Source organism: Podarcis tiliguerta, assembly GCF_965153285.1.
Source record: "Podarcis tiliguerta genome assembly, chromosome: 8".
NCBI classification, from domain to species: domain Eukaryota; kingdom Metazoa; phylum Chordata; class Lepidosauria; order Squamata; family Lacertidae; genus Podarcis; species Podarcis tiliguerta.
Genome location: NC_139541.1, coordinates 1,374,273 through 1,393,200, shown reverse-complemented (window position 1 = coordinate 1,393,200; position 18,928 = coordinate 1,374,273). Strand labels below are relative to the sequence as shown.

Sequence of the window (18,928 nt, the reverse complement as noted above, 5' to 3'; positions counted from 1 at the left end):
AGAACGCTCTCCTCCCACGCAGCTGGCGTTCAGAAGCAGGGCAGAGCCACCAGGACTCGTAGTCCATGAATCCACCCAGGCCTCTTTGAAAGCCACCCAAGTTGGCGGCCACCACTGTGTCCTGTGGCAGGCAGTTCCATAGTTTACCTGTGCGTTGTTCTTTTTTCTGTCCTGAATCTTCCAACGTTCAGCTTCATTGGATGTTCCTGAGTTCCAGCACCATGAGGGATATGAACTCTCTCCACTTTCTTCATGACATGCATAATTTTGTGTACTCCTCTCATGTCTCCTCTTGCTCACCTTTTCTCTGAACCTAAAAGTCCAAATTCTGCAACCTGCCCTCAAAGAGAAGTCGCTTCATCCCTTGAACATTTTCATTGCCGTTTTCTGAACCTTTTGAACTCTAAATCTCCATTTTGAGAAGAGGCGACCAGAACTGCGCACTGGACTCCAAGTGTGCTCTGGGGTTGTATAATGACATCAGCAATTTTATTTTCAATTCCTTTTCCTATGGTCCTTGGCATGGAAATTGCCTTTTTCACAGCTGCTGCACACTGGGTCAACTTCTTCGCTGAGCTATCCAGTACAGCCTTAAGGTCTTGTGATTATTATGGGGTGATTTTCATGTTTGGAAGCTGGCAAGGCAAAGAGTCTCGCTGTTTTTTCACCTGAGCCTGGAAAAGTCAGGCTGGGCCAGTGGGGGTTGGGGAAAGGGGTGGCACCGCGAGAGACAGACAGGCTCAGAACATGAAGCACTAAGCAGGTCTGTGCCACTTTCCAGATTAAATATCTGAGTCCAAGGCTCTTCAACAAAGAGGAGGGAGCGCTTAATTTGTTTTATAGCAGTGAATGGACAAAGGCAGCATTGTTAGCATCCGTCTGTCTCGAGAGACAATGGAGTGTGCCGGGGGCGGGGGGTGAAATCAAACTGCTGCCTTAGCGGCACCAAAATGGCCTGGCTGATGTAAAGCAGAGCAAGACGTTTGGCACCATCTTGGCTGCAGGAGTTGCTGGAAGGAGGCGTACAAGGCACCATCCAACCCTCTCAGGGACTCCATCATCCAGATTTGTGTAGGGTTTAGTCCTTAGCCTTTACTTCTCCAAAAATATCCCGCAGGCAGTGGAGGTTCAGGATCAGATTCCTTCCCAGGCGGATGAGCCCCACCTGCCCCTCACTCCCCTCTCCAGCACAGGCAGAAACCGCCTTCTTGACTGGTGGACTCCCTGTTGTTTTCATCTGCTCAGTCTGCTGGAGCCTCTCTTTGCCTGCAGGGGACGGGCAGTCCCTACCTAGCCGAGGGTTGCAGACCCATCAGCTCCCCTCACCTGGTTTAGCCAGCCAGTGGAAGCCATTCCCTGGGGTGTGGCTGCTGTGCCTGCTGACAGCTTCTAAGAGCCACAGGTGAGATCGGAGTACACGGACCAAAGGCTCACAAACCACCCCAGAAGGACATGACTTGCCCCCACCAGAGGCACTGGCCCCCCAAGCACCCCATACATTTAAAACACTTAACATCCCCAAAGAATCCTGGGAACTGTAATTTGTTAAAGGTGCTGGGAATTGTAGTGCTGGAGGGGTAGGCCACAGTTCTCAGGATTTTTGAGGGGTGAAGTGCTTCAAATGTATGGTGTATATGCAGCCTAAGGCTGCAATCCTAACCCTACTTTTCTGTGAGTAAGCTCCATTGAATTCAATTGGGCTTACTTCTGAGTTAAGCTTCATGGTTAAACTTGTGCTGTCAGTTTCCTCCAGGGCATTCTCTGGTTAAATGTCACAATGAAGTCACAAGGTAGCCTGGTTTGATTCAGTCTCAACCCAGAATCTGTAATATGGCTATGACAGCATGGCTCTACTTTACAGGGTTGTTGAACAGAGGCAAACAGTTTACTCCAAAGTGCTATGAAATAAATATTCTTCTTAACCTGAGAGGTGGTGGTCCTTGCTTAGAAGCCCTTCCTCAAATCCTACATGTTGGTTTGCAATTACTGGGTGGTGTGTGGAAAGCACTTTGCTCATGCTCAGAGGTAATGCAGATCCTTTCTTTGCAGCTCTACAAAAAGGGATGATGAAGCAGTCTGTGCCGCCGCCTCTTCCTCTCTCAGCCCGACGGGGGTCTCTGCCAGTCCTGGGTCCCTCTGGGTCCCAAGCGAAAGCTGTTGCCAGCAGAGGTAGGTGGAATTGCGAGCCAGCTGTGGCCTCATTGGAATCTGTGACTGAAGGTTGCTTGAGTAAATTCTTACTTCAGTGGACTGGAGACAGGCAGCTAAGGGTCTTTCAGATTAGTAAGTAAAATCCATTCCCAAGTTATACCTGAAGATCCTCTGCCTGCTTGTCTCCTTGTCTCCCAGATTAGACTACCAACCTTCACCCACCTGGTGCTCTCCAGATATTTTAGACTACAACTCCCATCAGCCCAGTGGTCTTTGGGATGGGAAGGGAAGAAGGCAGGGAGACCTACAGCATACCTTCAAGGTGCCCCAATTTAACCATGCTTTCCTTCAAGGCGCCCTGGGCTCAACCTTCGTCTTGGAGTGCCCTGATTTTGCACCGACTGCGGTGGGGCTGGCGGAAGCAGCTCCTGCAACAGCAGTGGCATTGTGAAGGAGCACTTCCCGGCCTTTGGGAAGGAGCACTTCCCGGCGTGAGACTCTGGCAGGCTCCTGGAGCCCGCCTGCCTCTTCTCCTAAGTCGCCAAGCGCTTGCCTGGCTTTGGGAAGAGTCAGAGCACGGTGCCTTCTTCCCTAAGGCAGTTGCGAGGCCCGTGTCCCAGTTTTCATCAGCAGAATGCTGGATCATTTGCAACAGTAGGTGGAGCCAGAGCCCATGGCAGGCTGAGCCCACTCCTTGTAGCTTGGTCCTCTCATGGGCCTGGGAGACTCTCCGCCCCAGGGCTGCCTCTAGGAGTCTAAGAATGGCGCATAGGGGCTGCTTGAGGCCCGGTGGGAAAAGTAGGCTAAGGAATGAGATGTTAGTGTGTTGATGCGCACATGCCACTTGCTGAGAAGTGTGGGAACATATGTGTTACACACCACCCCAATTTCTGAGTGTCAAGAGACTCCAGGGGCGCCAGCACTTGCCCAGGGTTCGGCTTCCTTGGAATGAAGGTCACTAGAGACTAAGGTGTCTTTAGGATACAGTGGTGCCCCGCAAGACGAATGCCTCGCAAGACGGAAAACCCGCTAGACGAAAGGGTTTTCCGTTTTGGAGGTGCTTCGCAGGACGAATTTCTCTATGGGCTTGCTTCCCTGGGGGTTTTTTTTCGCTCCCCACCTGGGGGTTTTTTTTCGCTCCCCACCCCCTTTTTCTAAGGCACTAAGCTGCTAATAGCCTTTTAGCAGCTAATCCCTTAAACCTTTAATAGCCGATAATAGCCTTTTAGCAGCTAATCCGCTAATCCCTTAAGCCTTTAATAGCCGCTAATAGCCGCTAAACCGCTAATAGCGCTAATCCGCTAATCCGCTAATGGGCTTGCTTCGCAAGACAAAAAACCGCTATTCGAAGAGACTCACGGAATGGATTCTTTTCGTCTTGCGAGGCACCACTGTATATGGCTTCATTTACACATATCTACAACCTGAGACTAAGGAGGAGGGGGCTGGGATAGCTCAGTTGGTAGAGCATGAGACTCCTAATCTCAGGGTCATGGGTTCAAGCCCCACATTGGGGCAAAAGATTCCTGCATTGCAGGGGCTGGGCTAGATGACCCTCAGGGGTCCCGTCCCTCTCTATGATTTTAACCTTCTAAGATTCTAAGCTGACAGACAGTGCCACCTCCTGGCAGGCAGGTGGAAGCTGACTGAGGTTGGGGGGGGGCAGAGCCCAGTGGAGGAGCCTCTGCCAAAGTGACAGCCAAATAGCTCTAACCCCTCCCAGGGCTAAATGGGGTAACATGCTGAGAATGCCTCTGGTGTGGGGAGGGGAGAGCCATGGCCCCAGGTGATAGGTGGGGGGAGAGGGATCCCAGGTGTGAGGCAAGTTGCCAGAAAGTGTGTTGGGTTTTTGGCAATTCCAGTGGGAAAACAGAGCACTGCCCCCCCTCCCACTCAGCCCCAACTGCCTGCCCTCTGACATACAAGGAGGAAGAAGATGGGGACCAAACTAGCATTCCTTGTCTCTGCCTGTCATTGGCTCTGGCGCCACCAGCTGTGGGGCTCCCTGCTTTCTGCCCTACCAATATCAGAGGTACAACGCTGAACAATTCCCATTACTGGTCTGGTTGTTAGTGGTGCCTTTGTAGAGTTAGATCTTAATATATATGCAGATATTTTGGTTTGAACTGTGCTTTTTTAAAAAATGAATGAATTTTTATTTGGACATTATTGAAATGTTATTACATGTTTGAAATATACTGCGGTTGATATTATTGAACTGCTTCATGGTTATTTTTATGTATTGCTGTTCCTGCTGTTCAATACCTTGCATATTGTAAGCTGTCTTGACCACAATTTCCTTTGTGGAAAGGCAGCATATAAAATTGGAGTCCAATTCAGCCAACCTGGGGCCCTCCAGATGTTTTGGAATGCAGGGGCTCATGCTCAGTGCTGTTTTTCTAGAAAAAGAGGTGCCAGAGCTCACCATGAACTTTTCCCTTGTTCTCTTAGAATGGCAATGGCGCCCACCTGAGAGGGGCTGGAACTGAGCTCTGCTGAGCTCCTGCTGCCTTTGGGAGGGGGTGAAGAGAATGGGGGCTGGGGGCTTGGGGAAAGAGGCAGAAGAGGAATTGCTGTTGGCTGCTAATTCTTGTCTTCCTTTGCACCACTTTGCAGATCCTTTACCAGCCCTGAAAGATGACGAGGTAACTAAGAACCCACCTGCTATTTAGAACATTTGCTGCTTCAGATTACTGTCCCTGGTTAGCACATTTGCAGCAAGGGTAACTTGCAAGTTTCCCTGTGGGCAGCCGGAGACACGACCAAGACCATAGGAAAGACAAGATGGGCACTCCCTCACCATTCCATGGGCAGAAGCTGACCTGTCTGGCTGCTGAATCTCCAGCCCTGAAGAGAGAATAGTTCTCCCAAGGAACCTGAAGGAAGCAGCCTAGATTTAGGGGACCAAGGCAGGCCATGTTGCATACATAGCTCTGTCTTCCAATGGCGGGAGGAGCTGAGGAGGAACTGCCAGGGGGCTGTTGCCACTTACTTCTCCAGCATCTGCTGCCTGAGGCTGTTGTCTCATTTGGCCTAATGATAAGGCCAGCCCTGGCTGGAGAAGAAAAAATCAGAGGGAAGCAAGCGATCAGCATGTGAGTGATTCTCTCTCTCTCTCTCTCTCTCTCTCTCTCTCTCTCTCTCTCTCTCTCTCTCCCCATCCCCAGGAGGAGACCCAAGAGGAATCGATCTACGTGGAATGTGAGCCCAGAGCAGGTGAAGCCGCTTTCCCCACCAGAAGCCACCACTGTGATGCTTCTAGGAAAGGGTTGTAGCTCAGTTCTGGATTGCAGGCTTAGCAAGCAGAAGGTCCCGGGGTCATCAACGCCTGCCATCTCTGACCTATGATGGGAAAGACCTTTAGTCCAGGACCTTTGGGGCCTTCTTAAGGGCTGCTCCCAGACTCATCTTGTCCCCCCCCCCCCCCACTGATGGCCTCCTGACAGCAAAACAATCCTCTGTGTTTTAAACCATATTAAGGTAAAAAGGTAAAGGACCCCTGGGCAGTTAGGTCCAGCCAAAGGTGACTATGGGGTGTGGTGCTCATCTTGCTTTCAGGCCGAGGGAGCCGGAGTTTGTCCACAGACAGCTTTCCAGGTCATGTGGCCAGCATGACTAAACCGCTTCTGGCACAACGGGACACCGTGATGGAAACCAGAGCACACGGAAACTCCGTTTGCCATATTATCTTCCTTTAATTATGTCCTTTAAGCAGCTGCCATTTTAACATTGTCTTTGATCTTCATTGTGATTTTGCTTATTTGTTGCATATTGGGCTTTATTGTTGACCCACTAGGGCTTTTTTATTTTGTTAAGGGTGATCCAAACATGTGACAAATGGATGGATGGTCTGCTGTATCTGGAATACAGCAGCTTCGCATTGTCCCCAGTGGTGCTAGGTGCTTGTATCCAGCAGACGCCAGCTGGGACCAAACCCGCCCAAAGAGGGGTGCTGAGCTCCAGCCTGCCACCTTCCTTGTGGCCTGATACACATTTTTTCCCCTTCCAGCCTCCGTGCCCCGCAAAGTGCTTCCTTGTCCAACCCCAGTGCCTCCTGTCCAGCCTCTGAAGCAAGCCAGGTGAGTGTGTCCTCCTTCCAGAAGAGAAAATCCCAGTATCTGTACATCGGGGTAGCCCACATGGTGGCCTCCAGATATTCAAAGAATCATAGAATCGTAGAGTTGGAAGGGACCCCAAGGGTCATCCAGTCCAACCCCCAGCAATGCAGGAGTCTCAGCTAAAGCATCCATGACAGACAGCCATCCAACCTCTGCTCCAGCCCTCATCAGCCACTGCACCATGGCCATTAGTCAGGAAGGATGAGAGTGAAAACATCCATGAACACTGAGATAGGATATTAGTCTCTCTGTCCCTTACTATCTCTTCAGAGGGGCAGCAGTTTTCCAGGGTCCTTGGCAGGTATCCCTCACTTTAGCCCTGCATTCTGGGACTCGCTGCACTGCAGAGGCTGAGAGCTGAATGAAGTGGTCTTTCTTTGAGCCAGGGGTCAATCCGACACTCTTGCTTCTGTACTTGCACCGCACCCCCATTGTCAGTGGTGATGCTCAGTATTAGGGAGGGGCCCCTGCACTGCCTCCCTGACCATGCCTAGCCCTGCCCTGACCAAGTGCTCAGCAATCAGCATAGTGGGCTGGCCTGTTCTAGACTGGAGGAACCAATACCTAGGCTGGCTGTGCTCCTGGACTCAGCCTTGTTGCTTGAGACCCAGGTCTTGTGCCAAGGAGCTGCAGCTGGTTCAGCAGCTATGGTCATCCCCGGTCCAAGGTGGTCTGGGAAGAGTGTTGCATGCTCTAGAAACTTCCTGTTCCGATTCAGGAGCTGCACAATGTGGCTGCGCTAACTATCCAATGGGTCACTGTTGCTTACTAAGAGGGTGAGAGGCAGAGGGGTCAGTGCAGTGCAAGGACAGCAGTGCAGCCAGTCCAGAACTGCCCCCAGCACATTTGCAGGGCATGGACTCCCCTCCCCCCGTGACAGCGACTCACCTGCCCAGAAGCTCTTGCCTCACCCTGTGAGCTGCTCCTGCTCAGATTTCTGAAGTGTGTCTACCAAGGATTCTCTTTACTGTTGCTGCCATTTAAACTGTTCATGGTTTTAACCAGTGTGTTGTTATTGTTGTTGTTGTTTTGGGGGGGGACGCATACCGCTAAACATTTTGTGAATCTAAGTTTGGCCTCATAGAGGCACAGTATTTCAATATGAGTAGGAAAATGAGAATACCCCTAAACATTTTTTAAGGGAAAAAAGCACTTTGAGGTCACAATGGGATCAAAAACAGCATGAAATAAAGACATGGTAGTTGTTGTTAAGAAGCAGTGCTGTCTTGAACAGAGATTAACTGCTCTCTGAAATTCACCAAGGACTGGCCATGTTCACAGTTCATTCCCTTTTCATAATCAAATGCTCAGTCTGAGACCTGGGTTTGCAAATGTGTGGATCAAGGGGTTCTAGATCTTAAATGTCACAGGGCTAATGTCACACCACAATCCTATTCTCTCCCCCCCCCCCCTTTCTCTCTCTCTCTCTCTCTCTCTCTCTCTCTGATGTTAGGCCACCAATCACTCCATCAGGACCCCAGAAGGTAGGTGTGGGGGCTGGCAAGGGAGCACTAGAGAGCTTGAGACGAGGATGATGGCCAGGGGAGGTCTCTGGAACTTTGCATTCGTGGGCTTAACTGTTGTTTTGTTTTGCTCTGCTATGCTAAGGCAGGCCACCACAAACTCAGGATGCAGCAAACCAGACTGCTTAACCTACCCTGCAGGGTTGTTGTGCTGAGAAAATGGAGGGAGGGAAGAGAGGAACTTGTTCATGTGAAGAAAGGGCAGGATAACTAAAGGGACCTATGGGACCACTTTGTCTCAGATTTTCCTGCTTGGCAATTGCACTCCTCAGAGGAGGCATCACTAAGAGAACTGAGTGTCCTAGAGTTGCACTTAATAAGCCCTTGAGGGCTGGCTTTTAGTGTTGCAGCTCCAGCCCTCTGGAGTAAAGCATGAACTGAAATTAGACAGGTGCCTAGCGCCTTGATAACATTTTTGTTTAAGGAGGCTTGCCCTGAAGTGCACGACCCAGTCATTTTAGGGAATGAAACCTGTGAATTTTTATAAATGCATTTATTGCTTTTAGTTTAGTGAGTTGGCAATTTTTTTGTATGGTGGTTTATAAATCAGGCCTGTGTTGAGGAAGAGGCTGTCTGGGAAGAGGGTGCATGGAGTTAGCCCTATGCAATTGCTGGGCCACAGGTAGAGATACCTAGGTTATGGGAACAGGAGGTGAAAACTCTGTGCGCTCGTTTTCTTTCCAGGCCTCTGTGGAAAACCTGTGCAAAGGTAAGTGCCACACTCTGAAGCCTCTGCATCAGCCTTTGCCAACCTGGCCCCTCCAGATGTTGTTGGACTACAGCTCCCACCACCATAGCCTTCAACATGTGGAGTCCCAAAACTCGGGTGCACGAGATCATGGAGCCCCAAAGATGTGCTTTTTTCAGGACCGTGCTCTCACTATGCCCAAAAATGTGTGTTTTGGGGTGCTGCACAAGATTGTGGCCCTGAAGAGAAGCGTGTTTCTGGGGCAAGATCTCGGTGCAAAATTGTGTGACCTGGGGGACGGGGGATGGGATGTCCTGGTTTTTCTGGGACACTTGTGGGGAGACTCCACCAGCCCCAGCCATGTGATGCTGAGGATTGGGGGCTTATTCTAGTGGCCATCTTTGGGATCCCCTCCTAGTCTGTGGTTTCACATCTGTAAGATGAAATTCTGTAAAAACAGAGATTGCTAAAATGACCAAATTAGTCTCTTTTTGAGTTAATGACTTTAACCAAGTGTGTTGAGTATCTCTTTGCACGGCTGCCATGGAATTTTGAAGGGGTCTGGCCCTGCCTTGAATTTTTTTTTGCAGGGGGGCTTGGTGCCCCTGCTCAGCTGTACATGAAGATTGGACCAGGGATTGGACCAGGGATCATCTTCATGCAGAGCAGATTCCCGATCCCCAAGCGACAGCTGTGCCCTGATCTTGATTGCTCATGCGATGTGTGTGTCATTCATGCACTGATGTGGCACAGGGAATATTTGCCTATGTAATACATATCTCAGAACTGTTCTGTCTATTTCAGGTGTGTGTCTGAAGAGTGGATCTGTGCCAGAGGTGAGCAAGGAGAACTTGCCTGAGGATTCTTTGGCTGCCCTGTCCTCTTGCTTATAGAGCAGCAGTTAAAGTTTAACCTCCCTAATCCCATGGGGCTAAGCATAACAACAGAGAGAGAGAAGGGCAATGCTGCTGCGGGGGGGGGGGGCACTGCTGTAGCTAACACAGGGTTGTTACCAACAGCAAAGAGTCGTGCAGTATCTTAAGGATAATGCATTTATTATGACATAAGGGTTTGTGTTCTAGAAGAGTGATGCCTCTTCTTTCGCCTCCCATGCCTCATTATCAGGGCACATATGAATTTATTTAGTATTGGAGTGGGTGTGGGGCTTTGAGTTTACTTTATTGCTGCAATGTGCCCAAGAGTGGTATTATGGGTGGGCAAATCTGTCCATTCATTCCACCGTGGGGTTTTTCAGTTTGTGATTATTATTTTTAAGTCCCCATTAAAAATTGTCGTCATTTTAGTGCCCTTTCCTCCTAATACACACATTTAAAAGCAGTTCCCCCCAATATAAACTTTGTATGTTGTTTTCAAAAACTTATGCATTAATATGCACAATTGACCCTGCGGATGCATTTTTGTACACATTGTTTGATTGAGAAATGCACTGCAAAATTTTGAGAAGTGCAAATTTATATAGTTTCTGATTAAAATGCAAGCAAAATCACATTTCTCCCCACCCTCCCACTGAACCCCTCTGTGGTACATGTGTGTGTGTGTGTGTGTGTGTGTGATCTCAACCAGTGCTCATAAAACTTTACTGTTTGTTGAGTTTTGCTTTGCTCCTTTTTTTTGCAGTTGGACTTTAAAAACACCCTGGAGGGAGCCTTTCACCTTTGCTTGACATGCCATTTGTTTAATTTGCCCTTGTTCTCTGCTCCTCTGACTAGAACAAAGAGCACTTTTAACATATGGTTTCCAAGTGTTCCAGGGTACCTGGCAGGGCACGTTTTCTGGAGCTGCAGCAGTAACCTTGCCACCTCCCCAGAGAAATCCGAAATGGTACCTGTGGGCGGAGGTCTTCAGTGACGGTGGAAAGACATGGTTCCGAATGGAACTGCCACTTTAGTCTGTGCCCTACCATTCCCTGGGATTGCGCTTGCCTTATCATCTGTTACATTCCCTTAGGATTTTTGCATGCAAAACAAGGCCTGGTATGCAGGGAGCTGTGACCGACATACGGCTGAGGCGGCCCTCCTCCGGTTTAATAAGGTAAAGGTGTGCCTCCTGAAGTTGCCCTGCAGCACCGTCATAATGCAGCTGCTGTTCAAGGAAGAGGCTCTTCCCATCCCTTTGCCTTCTGGAGCCACAAAGTCTCCATGGTGCTCACCAGCTGAATTAGCTGCAGCTAAGTAACTCGGAGGTCCAGCAGCTGTGGCTGAATGGGATTTCTGAGTGTCATGAGACCAGAAGAGAGAGAGACCCTGCAGGGAGCCAGTTTGGGAGGCAGGTTTGGGGGCTCCATTTTAAAGGCGTCAGTGTAGCAGGATGGACAGATCATCTGATACTGGGCACAATCAACCAATACATTTTCTTGCTTAACCCCACTGGCTGGCAGGAGCTGGGCAAAGATAGGATATTCTGTGGTCCACAGAAGACACCCTTGGCCACGCACCGCTTCTGGGCATTCTGCTGCCTGAAGCAGCTGCCTCAGCCTACCTCATGGGTGGGCTGGCCTTGGGTCAGAGCACACCTGAAATAGTGTGCCCAGTTCTGGGCACCATATTTCAAGAAGGGCCCCTTTTGAGGGCACAGCACAAGCCTTGCATCCCAAAGGCCCCAGGGTCACACACACATAGAATCATAGAATCATAGAGTTGGAAGAGACCACAAGGGCCATCGAGTCCAACGCCCTGCCAAGCAGGAAACACCATCAGAGCACTCCTGACATATGGTTGTCAAGCCTCTGCTTAAAGACCTCCAAAGAAGGAGACTCCACCACACTCCTTGGCAGCAAATTCCACTGTCAAACAGCTCTTACTGTCAGGAAGTTCTTCCTAATGTTTAGGTGGAATCTTCTTTCTTGTCGTTTCGATCCATTGCTCTGTGTCTGCTTCTCTGGAGCAGCAGAAAACAACCTTTCTTCCTCCTCTATGTGACATCCTTTTATATATTTGAACATGGCTATCATATCATCCCTTAACCTCCTCTTCTCCAGGCTAAACATGCCCAGCTCCCTTAGCCGTTCCTCATAAGGCATCGTTTCCAGGCCTTTGACCTTTTTGGTTGCCCTCCTCTGGACACGTTCCAGTTTGTCAGTGTCCTTCTTGAACTGTGGTGCCCAGAACTGGACACAGTACTCCAGGTGAGGTCTGACCAGAGCAGAATACAGTGGCACTATTACTTCCCTTGATCTAGATGCTATACTCCTATTGATGCAGCCCAGAATTGCATTGGCTTTTTTAGCTGCCGCGTCACACTGTTGGCTCATGTCAAGTTTGTGGTCAACCAAGACTCCTAGATCCTTTTCACATGTACTGCTCTCAAGCCAGGTGTCACCCATCTTGTATTTGTGCCTCTCATTTTTTTTTGCCCAAGTGCAATACTTTACATTTCTCCCTGTTAAAATTCATCTTGTTTGTTTTGGCCCAGTTCTCTAATCTGTCAAGGTCGTTTTGAAGTGTGATCCTGTCCTCTGGGGTGTTAGCCACCCCTCCCAGTTTGGTGTCATCTGCAAATTTGATCAGGATGCCCTTGAGTCCATCATCCAAGTCGTTGATAAAGATGTTGAATAAGACCGGGCCCAAGACAGAACCCTATGGCACCCCACTATTCACTCTTCTCCAGGATGAAGAGGAACCATTGATGAGCACCCTTTGGGTTCGGTCAGTCAGCCAGTTACAAATCCACTGAGTGGTAGCATAGTCAAGACCGCATTTTACCAGCTTCTTTACAAGAATATCATGGGGCACCTTGTCAAATGCCTTGCTGAAATCAAGGTAGGCTACATCCACTGCGTTCCCTTCATCTACCAGGCTTGTAATTCTGTCAAAAAACGAGATCAGGTTAGTCTGACATGACTTATTTTTCAGAAATCCATGCTGACTATTGGTGATCACAGCATTCCTTTCTAGGTGCTCACAGACTGTTCGCTTAATGATCTGCTCCAGAATCTTCCCTGGTATTGATGTCAGACTGACTGGGCGGTAATTATTTGGGTCCTCTCTTTTCCCCTTTTTGAAAATTGGGACAACATTTGCCCTCCTCCAGTCTGCCGGGACTTCACCTGTTCTCCAGGAATTCTCAAAGATGACTGCCAGTAGTTCTGAGATCACATCTGCCAGTTCTTTTAATACTCTTGGATGCAGTTCATCTGGCCCTGGAGACTTGAATACATCTAGACTAGCCAAGTGTTCTTGTACTATCTCCTTAGTTATTCTGGGCTGTGTTTTCTCTGCTGAATCATTTGCTCCAAATTCTTCAGGTCGGGCATTGTTTCCTTTATCGGAGAAGACTGAGGCAAAGAAGGCATTGAGGAGTTCAGCCCTTTCTGTGTCCCCTGTTTGCATTTCACCATCTTCTCCTCTGAGTGACCCCACTGTTTCTTTGTTCTTCCTTTTGCTACAAACATACCCATAAAAGCCTTTTTTGTTGCTTTTAATCTCTCTAGCAAGCCTGAGTTCATTCTGTGCTTTAGCTTTTCTGACTTTGTGTCTACACGTGCTGACTATTTGTTTGAATTCCTCTTTGGTGGTTCCCCCCCTTTTCCATTTTTTGGACACATCCTTTTTTAATCTTAACTCAGTTAAAAGTTCTTTAGATAGCCACCCTGGCTTCTTTAGGCACCTTCCATGTTTCCGTCTCATTGGTATTGCCTGAAGTTGTGCTTTTACTATCTCCCTCTTAACAAACTCCCAGCCATCATGAACTCCCTTTCCTTTTAGTATTACTGTCCATGGGATCTCACCCAGCACTTCCCTAAGTTTTATGAAGTCGGCTTTCTTAAAGTCAAGAAATTGAGTCCTAGTATGCTTGGCTGCTCCTTTCCGCTGTATAGTAAACTTCAGAAGAGCATGATCACTTGCGCCTAATGATCCTTCCACTTCTACCCCATTAACCAGGTCATCGACATTGGTTAGGACCAGATCTAAAATGGCTGTTCCTCTTGTTGCTTCTCCCACTTTCTGGACACCCCCGGCATCTTCAGGGAGAGCTGGAATCCTGTAGAGACACTGCCAGTCAGTGTTGGAAGTACAAGGTTGGCTGGATCAGCGCTCTGCATGAGGAAGCTTCCTATGCTCCAGAGGACATTGACCAGCTGGAGCGTCCGGGGGGGGGGGGGCAGCCAGGATGGTGAGAGCTGGGAAACCAGGCCTCTTAGGAATGATAGAAAGAGCTGGAAATGCCTGGAGAAAAATGAGAAGGAAGAAGAGGAGACATTGCAGCATAGTTCTCAGAATGGCCGTGCTCTCTGCTTCTGAGGGGGTAAATAAAGATATTGAGGCAAAGGGCCTGTTAAGAATTTTACTAGTTGCAGCAAGAATCTCCATAGCCCAAACCTGACAGATTTTACAAGGCATAGGACTAGATTAATGTTTTAAGACTGTATGGAGAATGGCACTTGTGGAGATAATCATTTATTTATTATATTTATATAACACCTTTCCTTCCAAGGAGCTAAAGTTGTTGTATATGGTTCTCCTCCTCCCCATTTTTTCCTCACAGCAACCCTGTGAGGTAGGTTAAGCTAAAAGATGGTGACTGGCCCAAGGTCACCCAGTGAGCTTCATGGCTGGGTGGGAATTTGAACCCTGGTCTCCCAGGTCCTAGTCTGACACTGTGACCATTGCACCACACTGTCTCTCACACTGGTTTTACCTTTTGTTAAAACTAAGGTCACGTGTGTCTTGTCTCCTTTGGTTGATGGAGACCATGATGATTTGGTATACAAGATTTGGTTGAAGGAATGATAAGAATGTATAGTAAAACAGGATTGAAGATTGTACAATAGAACATGAATAATAGCTACTGGCTTTTAACGAGAGGAGGAAATGGGGGTTTACATTTTCTCTTTGTGTTGAATTTATTGTATACATGCAATGCAAAATCCACAAAAAAAATGGGGGGGGGGGAGGTTATCCCAAGGGCTGAAAAGGAGGAGATGGACAGGCTTCTCTTCTGCTGCGCCACAAGGGAGAACTAGAGTCAAGCAGGTGTCGGCTGCACATGATGAGACACGTGCCCTATTAAGCAGTGAAACTGACACTTAAATTATGGGCCGGGGGAAGAAAGCCTATTCCGATTCCAAGATCCAGATTTCCACCTGCATTTGACGTCTCCTCCCTTAACCTGAATGTCTCCACCCTCTTTTTTCACAAAAGGACAGTGCCTACCTGGTGAGGCAGAGCTCACGGCACGGCTGGAACCAGCCGTTCACTTTGGCTGTGCTCTTCAAGAAGCACGTCTACAACATCCCCATCCGCTACTTAGAGAGCAGTCATCAATACACGCTTGGCAAGGATGGCAGGAGCCACGAAGAGGTGAGTGCTCTCTTTCTATGATGGGGGGGGGGGCGTGGCGCAGCCGTAGAGCAGGCAGAAGGTTCCCAGTTCCTTCTCCAGCATCTGCAGGAAAGGCTGAGAGACCCTCTCTCTGCAATACTGGAGCTCCGCTGGCAGTCAGCTTAGCCAATGCTCAGCAGGTCCACTGAGTCCTGTCACCTGTATTTCTCATGTTTTTCATTTCAGGGGGATTACCGGTATGTGGAAGAATGTTCCAACCGTGCTTAGCCTCCTTTTATGACAAAGAGATGCCGGAAACTAAGTTGTGGAATGGCCACTAAAAATTGGTTGCAGGCCACTTTAATCTTGCTTCAGCTGTTGCTCCTTCTTCTCCTGCCTCCCTGCCTCCCTCAGTGTGGGCTCCCACGGACAGGTATCCCCAAACTCGGTCCTCCAGATGCTTTGGGACTATAACTCCCACCATCCCTAGCTAACAGGACCAGTGGTCAGGGATGCTGGGAATTGTAGTCCTAAAAACATCTGGAGGACCAGGTTTGGGGATGCCTGCCCTAGGAGAAGGGGTCAAATTAGTTGAGTTTACACTGAAATGTGAACTGAACTGTTTTTCTCTCCCATCCCCAGCCGGAGGGCACCTGATGTAGGCCCACCTTGCAGAAGCCAAGGAGGTCCAGGTCTCCTCAGTGTCTGGATAAGCACCTGGTAACCCCCTGCCCACCACCCAGAGTTCCATGATGGAAGAAACAAATGCGCCCGTCTCCCTCTCAGCTCCCACCCACACTATGAATGTTAAAGCACTGCTGTACCACCTTAAGAGCCACGGCTTTCGCAAAGAATTCTGGGAGCTGTAGTGGTTGAGGACCCCCTAACAATTCCCAGCCCCCTTGGCAAACTACTGTCCCCAGGATTCTTTGAGGGAAAGCCATGACTCTTAAAGTGGCCTAGGGGTGTGTTCAGTATACAGGGTGAATGTGACCTCAGTCAGCAGAGCTCCGCCACCTCGTGACTTGAGGGAAACTGGACTAAAGAAGCTGGTCCCTTGAGGTACAGAAAGAAGCTGACCTGCTCCCTGTTCTGCTCTTTTCCTTGCCAGCTCTTTGACAGCGTTTCCAGCATCATCCAAAGCTACAGCGAGCGCCCCCTGGTGCTGGTTGATGGCAGCACTTCTGCCAAGGAACAGACTTGCTTGCTGTTTCCAGTGAAGCCGTGACTTTGGGGCCTGGGGAGTAGGACCAGCTACGGGGGAAGATGGGACGTCCTCCCTGACCTCAGGCACAAACGGCTTCATTTGCCTGGCTGGACCGACACAAGGCCAAAGGATCCGCGTGGCACCCTGGCATTCTGCAAAAGGTTCTTGTGAATCATTCTTCAGTATTCCTCAGTAGCCTTCTTCTGGCAAACAGCAGTGCATCTGCAAATATATTCCACTGGTACTGAAATGGCAAAGCAAGGGAACTTGTGGGCTGGTGGGATGGAAGGGAGAGTTTAGCAGGGATTCCCACCTAAGGCACCAGTCCTGCTGTTGGTTGGTTTTATTTGTTACAAAATTGAAATGTTTCACCCAGTTACTAACACTGTTGCACAGCACTCCAATCTGAGCAATGTGAGATTCCAGGGGCTTCTCCAGGGCTTGGTTCCCTCGGAATGAGGGGCAGCGGAGACTGTGGCATCTTTAGGATATGTGGCTTATGTACACAACTGTGCCTATGATGAGCCTACGATGGATGGGCTCACAGCATTAGCACCCCAAGAGGGTCTTGCTTCTCCCAAAGGCACAGCCTTGGATTCAAGCAAAAAACAGGCATGGCCCTGTCTCTCAGATGCCCAGCCTGCAGCCTCCTGCTTCCAGCTCCCCACTCACACACCTCAACTCTGGCCTTTTGTCTTTCATCTTCTTTGGCGATAACTCGTAGCAGAATAAGATTGTCTTCCATAAACACAGTTTTAACAATGAGGCCTAAGTGACTGTGGAGGCCAGTTTTAGATCTACATGTCCTTCCACAGTGGGGACATTGGTTACCAGGCAGGAGTTGATCATGGTGAGGCTTTGCCAAGCATGCCTTCCTCTTAGCACGTTTCTCCCTTGTGTCCTGAGTTCAAGTGTCTTCAAAGCCCATGACACCTTTGGTAAAGGCTGTTCTCGAACTGGAGTGCTCGCAGGCCAGTGTTTTCCAGTTGTCGGTGTTTATACTACATTTTTTAGATTTGCCTTGAGACAGTCTTTAAACCTCTTTTGTTGACCACCAGCATTACACTTTCCATTTTTAAGTTGGGAATAGAGTAGTTGCTTTGGAAGACGATCATCAGGCATCCGCAGAACGTGACCAGTCCAGCAAAGTGGATGTTGAAGAATCATTGCTTCCACACTGGTGATCTTTGCTTCTTCCAGTACACTGGTATTAGTTCTCCTGTCTTTTCAAGTGATGTGTTAAATTTTTCGTAGACACCGTTGATGGAATCTTTTGAGGAGTTGGAGATGGTGTTTATCAGTGGTCCATGTTTCACAAGCATACAGTAATGTTGGTAGTACAATAGCTTTGTAAACAAGCATTTTGGTTTCCCTGTGAATGTCCTGGTCCTCAAACACTCTGCACTTCAATCAGGAGTAAGCCGCACTCGCAGAGCTCAGGCAATGCTGGATTTCAGCATTTTGTCTTTCTAATTAATAGACAATTGAGGAATGGGGACCCACTTCCTTTGTTACATTAACGACCCATACTTAGGGGACCACTACCAATAAATTTGTCAGGCCATTCCAACAAATTAGTTCTTTTTGAATCCAGGAATTGGAAGGGACTCCGGCATACTCAGAACCAGCCCCAGCCCGAAACTCAAATCACTACATTCTTAACTCAAAGGTGGGTAGCTTTCAGGCTTGTTGGATCTACTTTGTCTTTTCCTAAATTCACAAGAACTGCCAATATCAGCTGACACAAGAATCCACTCCTGGCAGGCTTTTGCCTTCATTTTAGTAGCCTAATTTATCTGGGGGGAAATGTAAGTTTCCGTTTGCAATTGTTAAAAGATTGGGAGTCATAAAGGCTTTCTGATCTACTACAAATCACCCTGAAATCTGCCAGTAGACCCCTGTCTCCCTTCTGCTCACCCCAATTCTAGAAAATCTTGGTTTCCGTATATAGTATTGATATACAGTTTTGTTTTAATGTATGTTAAAATCTATTACATTGCAAAGGCCAGGCTTTTATTTTGAAAACATTATTCCAATTTCCCTAGCTGCTCATCCTCAGAAGAAAAATGAATTACGGTAACAGAGTAACTCAACTCATCTGTTGCTGTATTTTCTAATAACTACAAGGATTTTATTCTGCATGAAATTGATGCAAGGCCCAGCATGACTTGCAAATTACAGCCCATCTAGTAGAAAAGCATTTCCCCCTCCTATTCAGCACAAAGAAGCATTGGAAGAATAGCTTCCAGGAACATGTAGAGAATGCCCACGAGAACCAGCTAAATCAGTACAAAACTATATAGCTGTACTGATTGCCTCAGAATATATTGCCTTCTAGTTTGTAGTGATTTTTCTAAAATGATAATGCTTATTCTCATCTTGGTTCATTTTGTCAGTAGGGTGGGTTTGTTCCGTTTGTTGTTTTCTATATGACCTGTCATATGAACTCAATAAAACATTATAAAGCGGAAGGTGGCCAGGTGCCCTCCTTTACAGAGGATGGTCCTCTAAGCCATCCTGTATTTGAAGGCCTGCCCAGTCCAAGTCCAGTTTAAAGAAAAGGAACACTAAGAAGGGTGAGCGCTGGAGCTCTGCGGTGGAGCAACTGTCTTGCATGCAGAAGGACACTGCAATTATCAAAGGCGCAGGAGTCCTGGTCTCTTCTGCATCTGGCCAGACTACATGCCTGTTCTGTGACATTTTGAGGGGTCCTAATAAAGGTTTGGCCTGTTGTGCATTTGGGAGGGTTTTTTCTTTGCAGAGCTCAACAAGCATTTTTTTAAAAATTGGAAATGTCAATCTACTGGCAACTCACTGAATGACCCGAAGGTGTCCTCAGTTTTCACTAGATCTTGCCTCTCCAATAAGGGACAGCAAACAAAACCCCAGAGGGCCGGAACCTTTCACGATTCCTTGTGTTTTCTTTGCCAGGACAAGATGTTACATTTTCCGACTCGTGA

The 18,928-nt window shown here is 48.4% G+C and overlaps 1 protein-coding gene and 1 long non-coding RNA gene across 7 annotated transcripts in view; both read left to right on the top strand.

Annotated features, from left to right (window-relative positions):
• LOC310685075 overlaps positions 1–18,439 on the top strand; it is a 129,064-nt gene extending 110,625 nt beyond the window's left edge. Inside the window, exon 2 of the long non-coding RNA XR_014515051.1 lies at positions 16,388–18,439. This is a non-coding gene — a long non-coding RNA (uncharacterized lncRNA). The remainder of the gene's footprint in view (positions 1–16,387) is intronic.
• Positions 1–18,439, top strand: part of LOC310685044 (SH2 domain-containing protein 6-like) — a 29,494-nt gene extending 11,055 nt beyond the window's left edge. For 3 of the 6 annotated variants that reach the window (XM_083456629.1, XM_083456630.1, XM_083456625.1), the window contains 10 exons: positions 2,050–2,169; positions 4,768–4,796; positions 5,319–5,367; positions 6,161–6,230; positions 7,723–7,753; positions 8,477–8,501; positions 9,285–9,316; positions 10,449–10,538; positions 14,642–14,800; positions 15,873–18,439. In XM_083456629.1, the coding sequence (XP_083312755.1) occupies positions 2,050–2,169; positions 4,768–4,796; positions 5,319–5,367; positions 6,161–6,230; positions 7,723–7,753; positions 8,477–8,501; positions 9,285–9,316; positions 10,449–10,538; positions 14,642–14,800; positions 15,873–15,989 (722 nt within the window). In that variant the 3' untranslated portion in view covers positions 15,990–18,439. The remainder of the gene's footprint in view (positions 1–2,049; positions 2,170–4,767; positions 4,797–5,318; positions 5,368–6,160; positions 6,231–7,722; positions 7,754–8,476; positions 8,502–9,284; positions 9,317–10,448; positions 10,539–14,641; positions 14,801–15,872) is intronic. The other 3 variants (XM_083456627.1, XM_083456626.1, XM_083456628.1) reach the window with 3 other exon arrangements.
• Positions 18,440–18,928: the final 489 nt, after the last annotated feature.